General features: G+C 41.5%; 1 protein-coding gene across 1 annotated transcript; it reads right to left on the bottom strand.

Annotated features, from left to right (window-relative positions):
- Positions 1–7,866: 7,866 nt before the first annotated feature.
- On the bottom strand, positions 7,867–10,820 carry Fastkd5 (FAST kinase domains 5). Its single transcript, XM_051183376.1, has one exon. The coding sequence runs from the start codon at positions 10,575–10,577 to the stop codon at positions 8,280–8,282; it is 2,298 nt and encodes a 765-aa protein (XP_051039333.1). The 5' UTR covers positions 10,578–10,820; the 3' UTR covers positions 7,867–8,279.
- Between the last annotated feature and the right edge of the window lie 4,270 nt (positions 10,821–15,090).

The following is a 15,090-nucleotide window of genomic DNA, read 5'->3' as shown; positions in this document are numbered from 1 at the left end:
TGGAGGTTTCAAATCTCACACCAGGCCCAGTTTGTCGTTTCTGTCTGTTTCTCTATCTGCCTATAACTGTGAGCTCTCAACTACTTCTCCAGCACCAAGACTGTCTGCCTTCCACCATGCTCCTTGCCATGATGACCTAGGACTAATCCCCTTGGAAATTGTGTCTCCCCCTGCAATAGAACAGTAACTCCCACACTGTATTCGTTTGCATCTTGTTGCTGGAGAAAGGGTTTAGTTGTCTTACACTTCCACACCACAGTCCATCTATGTGGGAAGTCAGGCCAGGAACTTAGCAGCAACCTGGAGGCAGGACACTAGCTTTTTAAACTTCATGTGTTACTCCACTTATTGTTTTTTTATACTCCCCCAGACCACCTCTCCAGGGCTGGCACTGATCACTGTGGGCTGCACACTCCCACATCAATCATTAATTAAGAAAATGATCCACAGACTTGCCTACAGGCTTATCTGATGGAGGCTTATGGTGGATCCTGTGGAGGAGCAGTTGGTTTTCAGATGACCACTGAGCCATCTCTCCATCCCCCAATTTTTTTCCAACTGAGATTCTCCTCTCTTCCCAGATGACTCTAGTTTGTGTGAAGTTTATCAAAAACTAATTAGTACAGTAGGACACAGGTGACACAACACATTAGCTGACATACCTACGATGTATCTTTCCCCAGCTGACTCTTGGGTAGTGTTCCTGCCTATCCCTAAGACCATTCCAGACATTAACACCACCATGCTCCTTGCACTATGGCACACATGCATGCACCTAACTGTTCTGCAACATCATGCAAAAACCAGTTTGTAAGGTAGGTCATAGTTTTCTTAAGTTGTTAAGACAATTATTCTCTACCTGATATGCTCTTTTTGAGATCCATGAGTAATTTTTCCTTTGTTCTCTATATTAAAATAAGTGTTTATCCCAAGCAACTCAAAAACAGGATCCTTTACTTCAGCTGCTATAAAGCAGGAATAAATCAGATTTGTTAGCACAGGCCTTTAATCCCAGCACCAGAGGTGAGGTAGGCAGATCTTGGGAGTTCCAGGACAGCCAGGGCTATGTAGAGAAAGCATGTCTTAAACACCAAAAACAAATTTTTGTTAAAAAGGGGGGGAAAAAAGAAGTTATAAAATCTGTAGCCTGGCACTTAAATTTATCTTTGTCTAAAATATGTATGTCACAGAGTATAAAATTGCTTTGAAATAGTTTTCAAACAGCATGGATAAAGTATAATCCGGTAGTAAATCATCTCGTTTTGGTACTCAGTGTTAGCAGACTGACTTCACTCTTGTACCTGGCCTCAAGATCACTATGCAGAAAGAGAAACCTGCCTACTCATCTTCCTGCCTCCACTTCCCAAGTGCCAGGATTGCATATGTGTGCTGCCACACCAGACCCGAGATAAACATTTTAGTAGATTTCTGTCTTTCCCCCTTTAATCTTACTTCAGCTTACATTTTTTAAACAAATTCTACATGTTTTCAAAGATTTCAATTATAATAAGTTGGATCTTTTTTGTCAATTTTTTTTAAATTTAAATTAAAAACAATCTTATTTTCCACACCAATCCCAGTTCCCTCTCCCATCCTCCCATGCCTCCCACCTATCCCTCACTCCATCCCCCTTCCACTTCCCAGGGAGGGTGAGGCCTCCCATGGTGGGATCATCAAAGTCTGTCACATCATTTGGGGCAGCGCCTAGGCCCTCCCCAAGTACCTAGGCTGAGAAAGTATCCCCCCATAGGTAATGGGCTCCCAAAGTCTGAGCACTAGGGATAAATACTGGTTCCAATGCCAGAGGTTCCATAGGCTGCCCTAGCCTCTCAACTGACACCCACATTCAGGGGCCTGGTTCAGTCCTATGATGGTAAATTGGCAAGCAAGTAGCTTAGGCTGGCCTAGAACTTACTATGAGGCCAAGACTAGTCTTGAGTTCCTGACCCTCAGGTCTCCATTGCTCTAGTAGTGGGGTTACAGGCATGTACTATCATGCCAATTTGCATTAATTTTGTGGACCAGTTATTCTACTTATAGGAAAATATACACTTCAGGGTCTTTATATGTGATGAGTTTATTTACTTTTTGTTTTATTTTTGGATGTTTTTGGTGGTGCTGGGAGTTGACCTTCACATACACTAGGCATTCTACCACTGACAGCTTGAACTCAATAATTCTAATAGATGTCGGGTAGGTTTACTTGGGGTTTTATACTATCAGTAATAGTGATAGCAGGCTTTCTGAAGTGATAATTCTTTTTTTGGGGGGGAGGGTATATAACAGCTTTGGAACTCATTCTGTAGATCAGACTGGCCTCAATCTTATAGAGATCTGCCTGTCTCTGGTTCCCAAGTGTTGTGTTTAAATAATTCTTATTTTTGTCACTGAACTACTAGAATTTTCAGAATGCTATAACAGAGTTACTATCCTTAATCATTCTCATAAGGAAATGCCCCTGATATGGCTCAGTGGGCAGAAGCACTTTCCACCAAATCTGATGACCTGAGTTCCATCTCTAGGACCCACAAGGTAGGAGAAAACACCCATACATGCACACATGCTGTGGCAGACACTCCCCTAGTAAATGTAATACAGGTTTTTTTTTGTTATTTGTTTTTGCAGACAGTGTTCCTCTTTGTAACCCTGGCTCTTCTAGAACTAGCTATGTAGACCAGGTTAGTCTCAAACTCAAGAGATCAGTCTGCTTCTGCCTCCCAAATGCTGGGATTAGAGGGGTATGCCATCATGCCCAGCAATAAATGTTTTGTTTAAAACAAACTGCCTCTTTGAAAACAATGCTTATTTTTCAACATTTTTATTAACATATATATATATATACACACACACACACACACATATACACATATGTACATACATACATACATATATACATACATACAGGCTTATCTGACAGACAAGGATATACCAATCTATTTTCCTACTTAAACTATCTTTTTAATTCTCAAGACAGGCTCTGTGTGGCTTGAAATCATGTCTTATTCTGTAGCCAGACTGAACCTAAATCTAAGATCCTCCAGCCTTAGCCTCCTGAAGACTGAGATTACATACTCTACCACTACACACAGGCAAACAGTTCTTTAAATGGACAACTGAATCCTACTGTATATTCATACACTTATAAATCCTTTACAAGGCACTGAGAGACAGATAAAAATGAAGTAGCCAGGTGGTAACATTACTGAGTATTATAATGCAGTGATTAGATACATGACTTCCTGTTCAACCAAATCTGGGTTCTACCAATGCTGGCTCTACCAAGGTCTTTCACTGGTATAGTTTTATTAGCTTTGAGGTCTCCTATGCTCAAGCTACACCCAGTGAAACAGACCACTTCCTGTTGCCTGTGAGTCTAGATTTAAGAACTCTCAGCTCCTTTTCTAGGGCTACATACAAGGGTGAGCATTTGTTTGTGAAACTTGTTTCAGTTATAGGTATGTGTGTGCATGTGTGTAAAAATACATATGTACTTGGGCAAAGGATGTAGCTCAATTGGTAGAGTGCTTGCCTTACATGCATGAAGCCCTGTGTTTCACTACTAGTAGTGCATAAACTGAGCATGGTGGTACATGCCTATAATCCTAGCACTGGAGAGGTAGAGACAGGAGGATTAAGAGTCAGAGGTCCTATTTGTCTATGCAGGAAGTTTGAGATTAGCCTGGAATACATAAGACCCTATTTCAAAACAACACACACATATGGCTGGTGAGATGTGTCAGTAAGTAAAAGTACTTGCTATGCAAGTCTGATGACCCGAGTTTGATTGCTGGAACTGCAAGTGGGAGGCCAGAACTGACTCTTAAAAGTTGATCTCTGATCACTACATATGCACTGTAGCATGTACATGTCCAAATTTACACATACACATCAAACACACAACATAGTAACAAAGTAAATTGTAAAAAATATGAAAGCTATATATAGTGTGGTGGCTTGAAAGAAAATGTCCCCCAAACAGAATGGCACTAATAGGAGGTGTGGCCTTTTTGGAGGAAGTGTGTCATCATGGTGGTGGGCTTTGAGGTCTCCTATGCACAAGCTACACCCAGTGAGAGAGACCACTTCCCGTTGCCTGTGAGTCTAGATTTAAGACATCTCAGCTCCTTTTCTAGCATCATGTCTGCCTGCATGCTGTCTTGCTCCCCACCGTGACAATGAAGGACTAAACCTTTGAACTGCAAGCAAGCCACCCCAATTAAATGCTTTCCTTAGTAAGAGCTTCCATGACCATGGTTGTCTCTCACAGCAATACAAACCCTAACTAAGACATATACTTACTTACTTCCTCATTCAAGATTTCTATATGAAAGGAATTTCTTCCTAAAGGTTGTAGAAAATAAAACAATGGGCTAAGGAGCTAGATGGCTTAATTGGGAAAGTGAGTTCAGATCTCTAATACTCACATAAAAAGCCATGTGTGGCTGCACACACCTGTAATCCACCTTGTGCTAAAGAGGCAGATACAGGAGGTCTCAGGAGGTCTTAGGACTTACTAGCCAGCCAGTCTAACCATTTGGCGAGCTTCAGGTTCACTGAGAGACCCTGTCTTGAAAAACAAAATAGGAAATGATTGACGAAGACACACCTGATATCACCCTCTGACCTCCACACACACGTGCACACACCGACACAGACACACAAAGAGCTGACAATATAACTCAGTTGTAAAGTGGGTGGTCAATCACTTACAAGGTTCTGTGTTCAATCCCCAGAACAGAACCAACATACACACATACACACACACACACATACACACACACACACACACACACACACACACACCAAAATAACTTCAAATTTTCAAGTTCATGATGTAGCTCCATTTGCAGTATCCCTGTCTAGCATATACAAGGCCCTATATTTGATCCCTTTTTCACATAAATCTGCAGTGCTGATAGACACCTGTAATACCAGTACAAGAAGTGAAGGCAGGAATATCAGTATTTCAAAGTCATCCCTGGCTATATAAGGAATTCAAAGCCAGCCTAGACTATATGACAATCTGTATCAAACAACAACAAAATTTTTTTTTCTATTTCTTTCTATTCTACAGGAAGGGCATGAAGACAGCAAAGATGAACACAAAGGTACAAACTACTCAGAGATAAAACCTTTAGTTTCAGGTTTTCCTTTGGCATATTCCCTCTTGTTTTGTTTGTTTGTTTTTGAGGGAGAAATATTATTCAAAACAAAAACAAGAAATATGGATGGACTATGTTCCATGTATTACTGAGTGTACTGAAAAAAAAAAATTCAAAGCTCTTTCTAAGAAATTGGTTGGGTTTGTTTACTTTGATTTTCTTTTTGAGGCAAGTCTTATTCCGTAGCTCAGGCTGGTCTGGAACTCAGTATATAGCCCAGGATGGCATGGAATATAAGGCAATTCTCCTGTTTTAGCCTGACAATTGCTGGTATTACAGGTATGAGCTACTATGGCCAGCAAAATTGCATATCAACTTAAAAATATTTATATGGGGTTGGGGGTGGGGGAGTGTCACACAATATACCAAAGCATGTGTGGAGGCCTAAGGTAAAAGACAACTTGGGAAGCTGACACTGGACAATTTGTAGAGTTCAAGCTCAGATTGGGCTACACAGACTGTCTTTAAAAAAAAAAAAAAAAAAAAAAAAAGTTAGGGATTGGAGATATAGGCTTAGTGTTGCCTCAAATCCACAGGACATAGGTTATATCCCCAGCACCACGGAAATAAAACCGCTCATCTAGGAACACACACACAATTTGGAAAGTAATGTGGGCATGTAGAAATTAACTAGACTGGATATTTTCTTTTGTGTGTTTAAAGTTGAGGTATATAATTAAACACTGAACTGGATTGCTCAGGTCTCAGACATGTAAGAAGGACTGAGCATCTACATCCACACTGGGCAGGGACAAATCTGTTTTTTTCTGCCTTCCAGTGCTCAGGCTTAGGAAGAGAAGAGTCCAGAGGAATTATCTACTAGGTACTGGTTTACCCAGGACTAAGGGATTTCCAAGAACTTTCAATGCTGAGGTAGGGTAAGTCCTGGGCAAATGGAGTGAGTCACTATCTCTAAAAGGCAGCCATCTGTGTACCCCAGAGCCTGAAGCAACCAAACTGACTTTTGTTGTTGCTGAGGTTCAAAATCTGGAGGCGGGGAAGTATAGAGAGCTACTTTAGAAGAGATTGGGGTGACCATGACACTCGAAGCACTTGAATGAACATCCATTTGGGGCCTACACAGAAGTAGCTGACTTACACAATGGAACATTTGAGTTTCACAAGAATGTAATGGAAAGTAATTCTGGAAGATACATATATTTTAAAGAGTAGGTCCAAACAGGTTAGTGGGGAGTTGGGGTCATCTGTCAAATACTGGAAAAGCATTTAACCTTAAAGCAGGTGAAACACTGATGTAGTGAGCAATTTCAGAAATTGGACACTTCAGCTTTTAAAGACACATAGTACCTGTTACCTGTCCATTTAAGAAAAAGTGTAACTTGCAACAATTTTTAGAGCAAGTTAAAATGAAAGACAGCTCTCCTAGCCTTTCCCACACAATGCCCATCAGGACAGAAAGACTAAACACAGGTGTGAGCCTAAAAGGTACCTGCAATTTGATATTATCATATACAGGCAAGGCAAAAGCTTAGTGTTTGAGGCGTTCACTATATGAGACACATGTGAACAGTTTTATTTTTATGGTGCTGGGGATCAAACCCAGCATCTCACACATGGGAGGCAAATACACTGTCACTGACTCACATCCTTAGCCCTGTTTTTGCTCTTTGGAAAAAAAAAAACTTGAGTAGCTTTTCCTCTTAGAAAGCTATCAAGATTAGCTGGATGGTGGTGGCTCAAGCCTTTATTTCCAACAAAGACAAGTGGATCTCTGTGAGTTTGAGGCCAGCCTGGTCTACAGAGCGAGTTCCAGGACAGGTTTCAAAGCTACACAGACAAACCCTGTCTTGGGAAAAAAAAAAAAAAAAAAAAAAAGGAAAGGAAAAGAGAGATAAGTATCAAGATTAACAATTTACTCAGTTCCTTAGCAATACTGTCTGAAAACTTTGCAGGTAGGGTGAGGAGGCAAATTTGACCCTGACCTTGTTATTTTTCTTCAGAGCCTTATTTCATGTGCTTTTAAGTTTCTCCTGATTTTTTTTTTTTTAACTCAAATCAATGCCCACTAAACCCTAACCCAACACAATCTCATTCAGATCACTTCTGTGACCCTAAACCCCAAGATTCCATCTTGATTCTGTGTCTATGGGTTGCTGGGTTGCCTGACTTACCAAACAGAGCTTACTTAAACTGCTTCAGATAAACATTTTTTTTCCCCAGATGTAAAACTATTTGGCTAATCATGATGACACCAGCCTTTTAATACAAGCACTTGGGAGGTGGAGGAAGGTGGCTATCTGTGAGTTCAAGGCTAAGATAGGGAGTTCCAAGATAGTCAGGGCTACAGAAAGAACCCATTTCAAAAATAAAACAAGCTAGGTAGCAGTGGTGGCACACGCCTTTAGTCCCAGCACTCAGGAGGCAGAAGCAGATGGATCTCAGTGAGACTAAGTTAAAGGCCAGCCTGGTCTACAGAGCAAGTTTCAAGACAACCAGTGTTGTTATACAAAGAAACACTTTCTCAAAAAACAAAAACAAAAACGAAAAAAAAAAAAAAAAAAAAAAGGAAAAAGAAAAAAGAAAAGAGTGCTTACTATTCTTGTAGAAAACCCAAGTTTGGTTCCCAGCATGCGCACGCGCACACACACACACACACACACACTTAAAACAAAAATAAAACACCACTACTGTAACTTAAAACTAATAGATTCAGAAAAATGCATAAGATTTTATGGCTCAAGGACATTTTGAAGATGCTTATTTATTCTGAGCAAAATACACAACCACAGTAGCTTGCCACCACCATAGGTTATACACACTCTGTAGTAACATAAATAGCTACAGGTTCTGCAACAGAAAAGAGTATACCCATAGCTACTGGGTACATGGTTTTATTGTCCACCTACACTTTTGTAATTACTTGGTTAAAAGACAGGTTGAGAATCCCTGTATGAAATACTTAGGACCAGAGGTGTTTCAGATTTCAAGTCTGGGTTTTCTGCATGGACTACCACTTGAATATCCCTGATCTGAGATCTGTCAGTACTCAGATTTTGGAACATTTTTTACTTTCATTTTCTGGTTAAGGATACTCAATCTACAGGTGTAGGGTGTGCATCTATTGCTTTTATGAGCATAAATGCCCATGAAGGCCCTTCAGAGAGCAGAGGTGAACACTTTCTCATGGAGGTATGCTAGTTTCTCTAAGCGAGTCCGCTTCAGTAGTGGAAGCCATTCCCAGTAGGATAATTCTACCACACGGTACCCAATTCGAGCCAGCTGCCTCCTCTTCATATTGTGCAGTCCCAGCAGAACCTTGGTACCATAGCAATATTGATTCCTGTTTGTCAACTGAATAGCTAGCTTCACTAGTGGGGGCTGTGTGTGGGCTACAGGGCACAGGCCATCAATCCCCACATCCCCCGATCTATCTGTCACGTTACTAGCAGAGTTTGACAAGGGTACGGCTATCTTCTTTCTTAACTCCACAGGTGGCTGGCTGGTCTCTAACTCACTTTCCCCCTGGAAATACCTCTTGGCTTTTCCCTTTAGCAACTGATCCATCAAATCATCTGTGAGGCTGACTCCCACCTGCTTAAACTGTAATTGGGCTACATCTTCCATCGGTGTCACTTTGCTGTTAATCGGTAATGGCTTCATGTTAGCATCAAGCTGAACCTCTAAGTCAGAAGATCGAGTGTGAGGCAAAATCATATGGTGCTTGATGTACTGGGGGCCGCCTAAGACGGTCTCAAGTAAATAGAGCGCTTCTAAGAACTCAGGTTTTGATCTCATATCCTTGCGTGCTAAATTCCACAGTGTTACAGATGCCTCCTGCTGAAGGTGAGAATTAAGACGACTGCCCTGGTAACCTGGACACTCAATGGCAACTGTACCGTCAAGAGTATACAGTTCCTTAGTGAGTTCAAACTTAGTATTCTCTTGAGCTAACCTGACAAACTCTGGACTTAGAGCAACATTGATGAACTCAGTTGGAAAGTATTCAGAAAAGGCCAAGCCAAGCAGGCAGGTCAGAAGGTGCTGCGGGTACTCATGGAATTCGGGCATCTTCCTGCGGATTTCATTTATCAGACTGGAATAAAATTCTTCTGTGTTGGGTGGCTTATAGTTCAGGGTTCCAAATGACCACAGAATTTTGGCAACATCTTTACTTCGACAGTGTGTTACCCTTGGAGGCAGAGAGGCAGCTACTGCATTCATTACTCTTTCATCCAGGAAGCGTAAGGAGGAGCAGGCAAGAGTGAGGTGCATGACACCCTGAACCCCCAATGAAGGGATTCGCTGAGGAGCAATTTCTCCAAACCGCTTCATGAAATTCATGTGATCTACATGGGTGAATCTGAACATTTTAAGAATGTGAACTAAGGTGTGGCTGCTGAGGTGCTGCATGTTAGCACAAGCCACATCTCCAATTTTCCGCATGACAAATTCAGAGAGACTACTACTTGATTTAAAAAACCCCAAACAGATTGTACCAACCTCCTCTAAATTTATCAGATCAACATACTTAAGGATCAGTGATTCCAGTTTTTGCATTAGATCCTGTGGTACCTGACGATTTTCACCTATGATATAAATTAAATGAATCAGCTGAGACAAGGATAGCTCTTTCCAGTGTAAATGAAGGTAACTAAAAAAAAAATTTAAAAAACGAGGCACTCTGTGGCCTAAGTTCCGCCAAAGATCAGCAACCAGGAGAAGCTGATTCAGATTCATCTCCCACACCAGACGGCAAAATCTGGTTTCATACATATCCAGCATTGAAGGGGAGAAAGGTATTCTTAAGTCAGCAAAGGCTTTCAAAATACTGATGAGATCCGAGGTAGTAAAGAGCTGCATGTTTTTCACACTCAGTTGGCGGAGCAAAGCAAAGCTGTTACTGGACAGCAAAACAGAATGCTGTTCTGCTGGCAGAGTGCTCAGCTTACAAAGATATGTAGTAATGACTTCTGGCTGGAGTTTATTTTGATGAACTCTGACTTTGTGCAAAATTAGTTCACCTTCTGAAACAGACAGGGGTTGGTGAGTCTCAGATCTGTTATAGCTGTGAAGCTGGTACTCTGGCCTTAGCTTTAAGAACACTCGGGTCACTTCGAAGGAATCAAAAGCCTCTACATCCTCTTCACCAGCTCCGTTGGCACTGGGTGAGCCTGGATGCAATGTGCTGGCCTTAAGGGTAGAAGCTTTGTTGGATTCCAAACCCAGGTGGGCACTGCTGGTTGTGCAGATTCTCTTTGACAAGGCGACATTGCCAATGTTCTTAACTTCTTTGGCAGGATAGCAGGAGCTATTATGTTCAGGAAGGTTCTGTCTCCCATGATGTGTGCTGTTTTCCACATTCCAATATGCCATGCTTTGGGCTGCACGGTAGGCAGAAGGATTACAAGATGCTTGGTATTTTAAAAGTTTTAACAACTTGAGGGTGGCTGTCATTCTGGAGCCTGTACTGATCTTTTTGGCAATCAGAGCAATAGTCCTCACATGTGTAACTAGGCAAGTTCTTGTTTATGTGGTACTTGATTAGAGACGGACAGGGAGATGTTCCACAGAAACTGCCTGTAAATCTTCGGCATACCACAAGAGTCGTGGGCCGCAAATGATGGGGCCAGAATTGGTGCCAGATACTGAAAAAAGGGTAGACGGAGAATGAGTGGCTTCTACCTATAATACAAGATTTATACATTATAAGAAATAGGTGCAGCCAGGTGTGGTGGAACACATCCTTTAATACCAATACTTAGGAGGTAGAGTCCAGAGCAATAATGTGAGTTTCAGGCCAGCCAGGACTATCCTGTGAGGCCCTACCTCAAAAGACAAAAGGGGAGATATATATATATATATATATATATATATATATATATATATATATATATATATGAGAGAGAGATAAAGATGCAGGCTGGACTACTGTCCTTGCAAGTATGTTTAATGTTTGCAAATGCCAAAGCACAAGCCATGAAGTGTAAAGGACAAATGGTTCTTGGCAAACAAGAAACCCTCACACCAGAAGTAATAGTATGTGGTTTCTAGACTGCTACTTAACATAAACTCACATCCTTGTAGGGAAGGACAAGAGGGGGAAGGCAGATTTCCAAAAGGAAGCTGGGGGTAAAAGCAGGCAAGTTATTCCATTTCTTTACTATCAACATGTATGAGTCCTCTGGAGAATAAAAACGTGTAAAAGCTGCCGTGCTAATAGCATAAAGGAAAATGTGAGACTTCCTTTATTTTTTTAGTATTTATTTGATGTGTATGAATGTTCTGTCTGCAAGTATGTCTATGCACTAGTTGTGTGACTGGTGTCTGAGGTCGGATAGGAGAGTTGGATCCTCTGAGCTGGAGTTACAAGCACTTGTGAACCACCAGACTTGGGTGGTGGGAATTGAGCTCAGGTTCTCTCAAAGTGCAAAAACAAAACAAAAACAAACAAAAAAACGCTGTTCTTTTCAGCATTTTTCCTATTTATTTGTTTGTTTATATGTATGGGTATTTTGCACACCAAAAGAGGGCATGAGCTCCCATGGGACTACAGTTATGAGTGACAGTGAGAAGCCATGTAGGTACTGGAAACTGAACTCAGAACCTCTGGAAGAGCAGACAATGTTCTTAACTGCTCAGCCATTTCTCCAGCCCACAACAGGTACTTTGTGACTTTATTCTTCTAGATTCAGTTGTTTTGTTTTTGAAACAGGGTCTCACTGTGTGTAGTGTTGGCTGGCCTAGAACTCACTTTGTAAACCAGGCTGGCCTCAAACTCCCTGAGGTCTTCCTGTCTCTGCCTCCCAAGTGTTGGCGTAAAAGACATAAAACTGGCTGAGGTTCAGTTTTAAAATGGAAGTACGGTAGGGTTGAGAGGATTATGCAAGAGTAGTACTATGACTGACAGAATTACGCAGAAGGTATCAATTCAACTCTGAAATGACTATGCAGTAGGAAGGATCAGAAACTAAGAATGGCCAACAAAATCTAAATAATGAGGACTTCCATTTCCATTTTAGAGAACATGAAGAAATTCTGAACTCCAGGCATGGCTTTGGGAAACTTTAATGCTCACATGAAGGATTATAATCTCAGCTTCTCAGAAGGTCGAACCATCTCTCTAGTCCCTTTAAAGCAGGCATAAGCTTTAACTGATTATAACAACAGTAACCCTCCCAGTTCTTACTATTCCTCTTAGAAAAGGCCAACTGTCCTCTTTAGGCTGCTTTGTTTTCTGAGTGGTCGTATTATGTAGCTTAGACTCAAATTCATGACATTCTTGCCTCAGCCTACTTACTAGATGCTGGGGTTACAGGTGGTTGCTACCACACCCAGATTGCTTAAAACAGAATTTGTACCACTAGTACAGATAATCAGGACCTGGGAAGCACACTCAGAAACTCATGCATGAGAGTGGGGGGAAGCAAAGTTCAGAAGCCTGTTCACTGCTGGTCCCTAGTAGAAAACAGTCACTCAAAGCTGTGCTTTAAGGTACAAGCAATCCCAGTTCATTTGACTGTCCTGCCAACGAGCCCAGGGACAGCACAGGTCTCCTTGGGCGGGGAGTGGGATGGGGGTTGGGGAAGGGGAGTGGCTCACAGAGGCAGATTGTCAATGCTGCCACTGAATCAGGTACTAAGTCCTCACTTGGCTGGAAGCAGTACAATTTCCATTTTCCTCCCATGGAAAAAAATGAGCAGGCCATGAAACTGGCTCTCTAGTATTCTTCTACCTCTTTTTGAAAAAAAAAAAGTTGTTTTTTCCTACTAGGTATGGTGGCACATGACTTTAATCCCAGCACTTAGGAGGCATATGTAGGCTTATCTTACTGAGTCTGAGGCCATCCTGGTCTACATAGTGAGCTCCAGGATAGCCAGGGCTACATAGTAAGGCCCTGTCTCAAAAACAAAACAACAGCAATGATTTAATTTTTCATTTCATGTATACGGGTGCTTTGCCTGCTTGTATGTATGTGTATCACTTGTGTAGAGCTGAGGCAAGGTGTTGGGTCCTCTGGGACTGGACTCCTCATGTTTGCCACCATATAGGTTCTGGGAATTGAACTGTAGTCCTCTGCAAGAGAAACAGTGCTTTTAACTGTTGAGCCATCTCTCCAGTCCATATTCTTCCCCTCTTCAATGCTCATTTTTTTTTTTTTCATACTTACTAGCAAAGTCCAAGGAGATGTGAGCATCCAATCAATGGAACATACAAGGTTATTGCTGCAAAATTTTCATAAATGATCTTCTGAAATCTATTCCTCTCTCCTGTCTGCATTTAGCCTGTTAAGTTTCAAACCCTGGACAAATGGCTGAGGTACCTACTGAACATATCAAAGCACGCCTAGCCACTGGGTTCTCCTAGTATCCCTTAGTCCCTATCTGTTACAGGGTCCTCATGGCTGGCACACCCCACCCTATCCTAAACTTCTCCAGCCCAGGAGCTGGCTGCCCTCTTCTCCCCCCAGAGGCTCTTCCCTATATAATCCAGACATTTTGGGTACCCATTCTTCTTTGATCCTTTTGCCTTCTTGGCTGCTGCACCTGGTTCCCCCTCTTCCCTCTCCCTCCCCCCCCCCCCCAGTATCCTCACATGGCTCAGAGTCATGTCCACTCTGGATTTTCCAGATGTCTCTGCCTCTGGCAACACTCTCACTTTTTATCTACAATAAACTTTCTCCTCCACCATACCTAGGAGCAATCATGTCCTGTCCAGGGCTATGCCAGGGTACCAACAGGCAGCACTGGAACTCATGGAACATGGCTGAGCTGTTGGCAAAGTCATGCATGAGTGAGCAAAGCCCTGAGAACTATGTGTCCTGAGCACCTCATGCTGTTATTCAGCATAGCCCATTGTTGCCTTCATGGTCATCACAATCTTTATAACCTTTGTGTTGTATGAAAACTCTCAGGGGGTTTCTGGACCTTCACTGGGCAGTTATTGGTACTTATAATAACAGTGATTGACTTTTCCCAAGCATTGCTGCTAGAGCAGATTAATGATTCAACCATCATCCTTAGAAAGAATTTAGACATGTACAATTGTTAATAAGGTTAGGGTAAGGTGTTTTTGTTAATGGCTTTGGGATAGAAAATCTTGGGGACAATTTAAAGTTTAGAAAGTTGAACAAGGGACTCATTGAGGTCAGGGAACAAAACAATGGCAACCTGGCTTTTGCTGGCTCAGATGAGTTGGTGATCAAAGGTGATGATTAATTCCTTATACATATTCCTGCCCTCAGCTTCCTGATGTGATTTAATAAAAACTGTTGATGAATGGTTATGCACCTTGAGGATTTAAAGTACAGCTGACTGTTTTTCATATACAGAAGTTTAGATTTGTGATTTCAGATTTTTTATAAGATTACCTTTTGAGATAAGTTATAAAGTGATTGATCCTTTCTTTGTAACCAACAAATGCAACCTGCCAGCAAAAGATCTAGCTAATGAAAACTCCTTGCTTGCTTATACTACTCTGTTAATCTATAACAAGTTGCTTGGGTGTGAATGTGTGTTCTTGGAACAACTTGTTTTTCACCTGTTTAATCATGTAAGGGATATGGAAAACATGTTTTTTACTTGTATTCATTATAATAATGATGTAGCTACACTGTAATTTTTATACTGCTTGAGAAATTTTGCTGTAGTATATAAGCTGTAAGGGGAAAAAAATAAAGACATGAGGGAAGGGAAACACCAGGAAAGATATGGAAGGAAAGCTGTAGAAAGAAGACATCAGGAAATAGTTCGAAGGAAGTCATCAGGAGAGACATAGAAGGGGAACACCAGGGTAGAAGAATTAAACAAAAAATAGAACAAGGAAAAAAGAATAAAGAAGCTTTCACCCCTCAGATAAGAAGTCTATATGTTTTCTCACTGACTCTGCATCTCATTCCCAGTCTCTCTGACTGCTGAAGGTTGATACCTCTACAATGTCCTTTCTTATTTACTTATTTATTTATGTACAT

This window comes from Phodopus roborovskii, unplaced genomic scaffold (assembly GCF_943737965.1).
Source record: "Phodopus roborovskii unplaced genomic scaffold, PHOROB, whole genome shotgun sequence".
In the NCBI taxonomy this organism is placed as follows: Eukaryota; Metazoa; Chordata; class Mammalia; order Rodentia; family Cricetidae; genus Phodopus; species Phodopus roborovskii.
The sequence above is the reverse complement of the archived record's forward strand: the minus strand, read 5'-3'. Positions and strand labels throughout refer to the sequence as shown.

Excerpts from the sequence above, each read along its gene's own strand:
- Fastkd5 (XM_051183376.1), bottom strand. The coding sequence starts at position 10,577 with ATGACAGCCACCCTCAAGTTGTTAAAACTTTTAAAATACCAAGCATCT.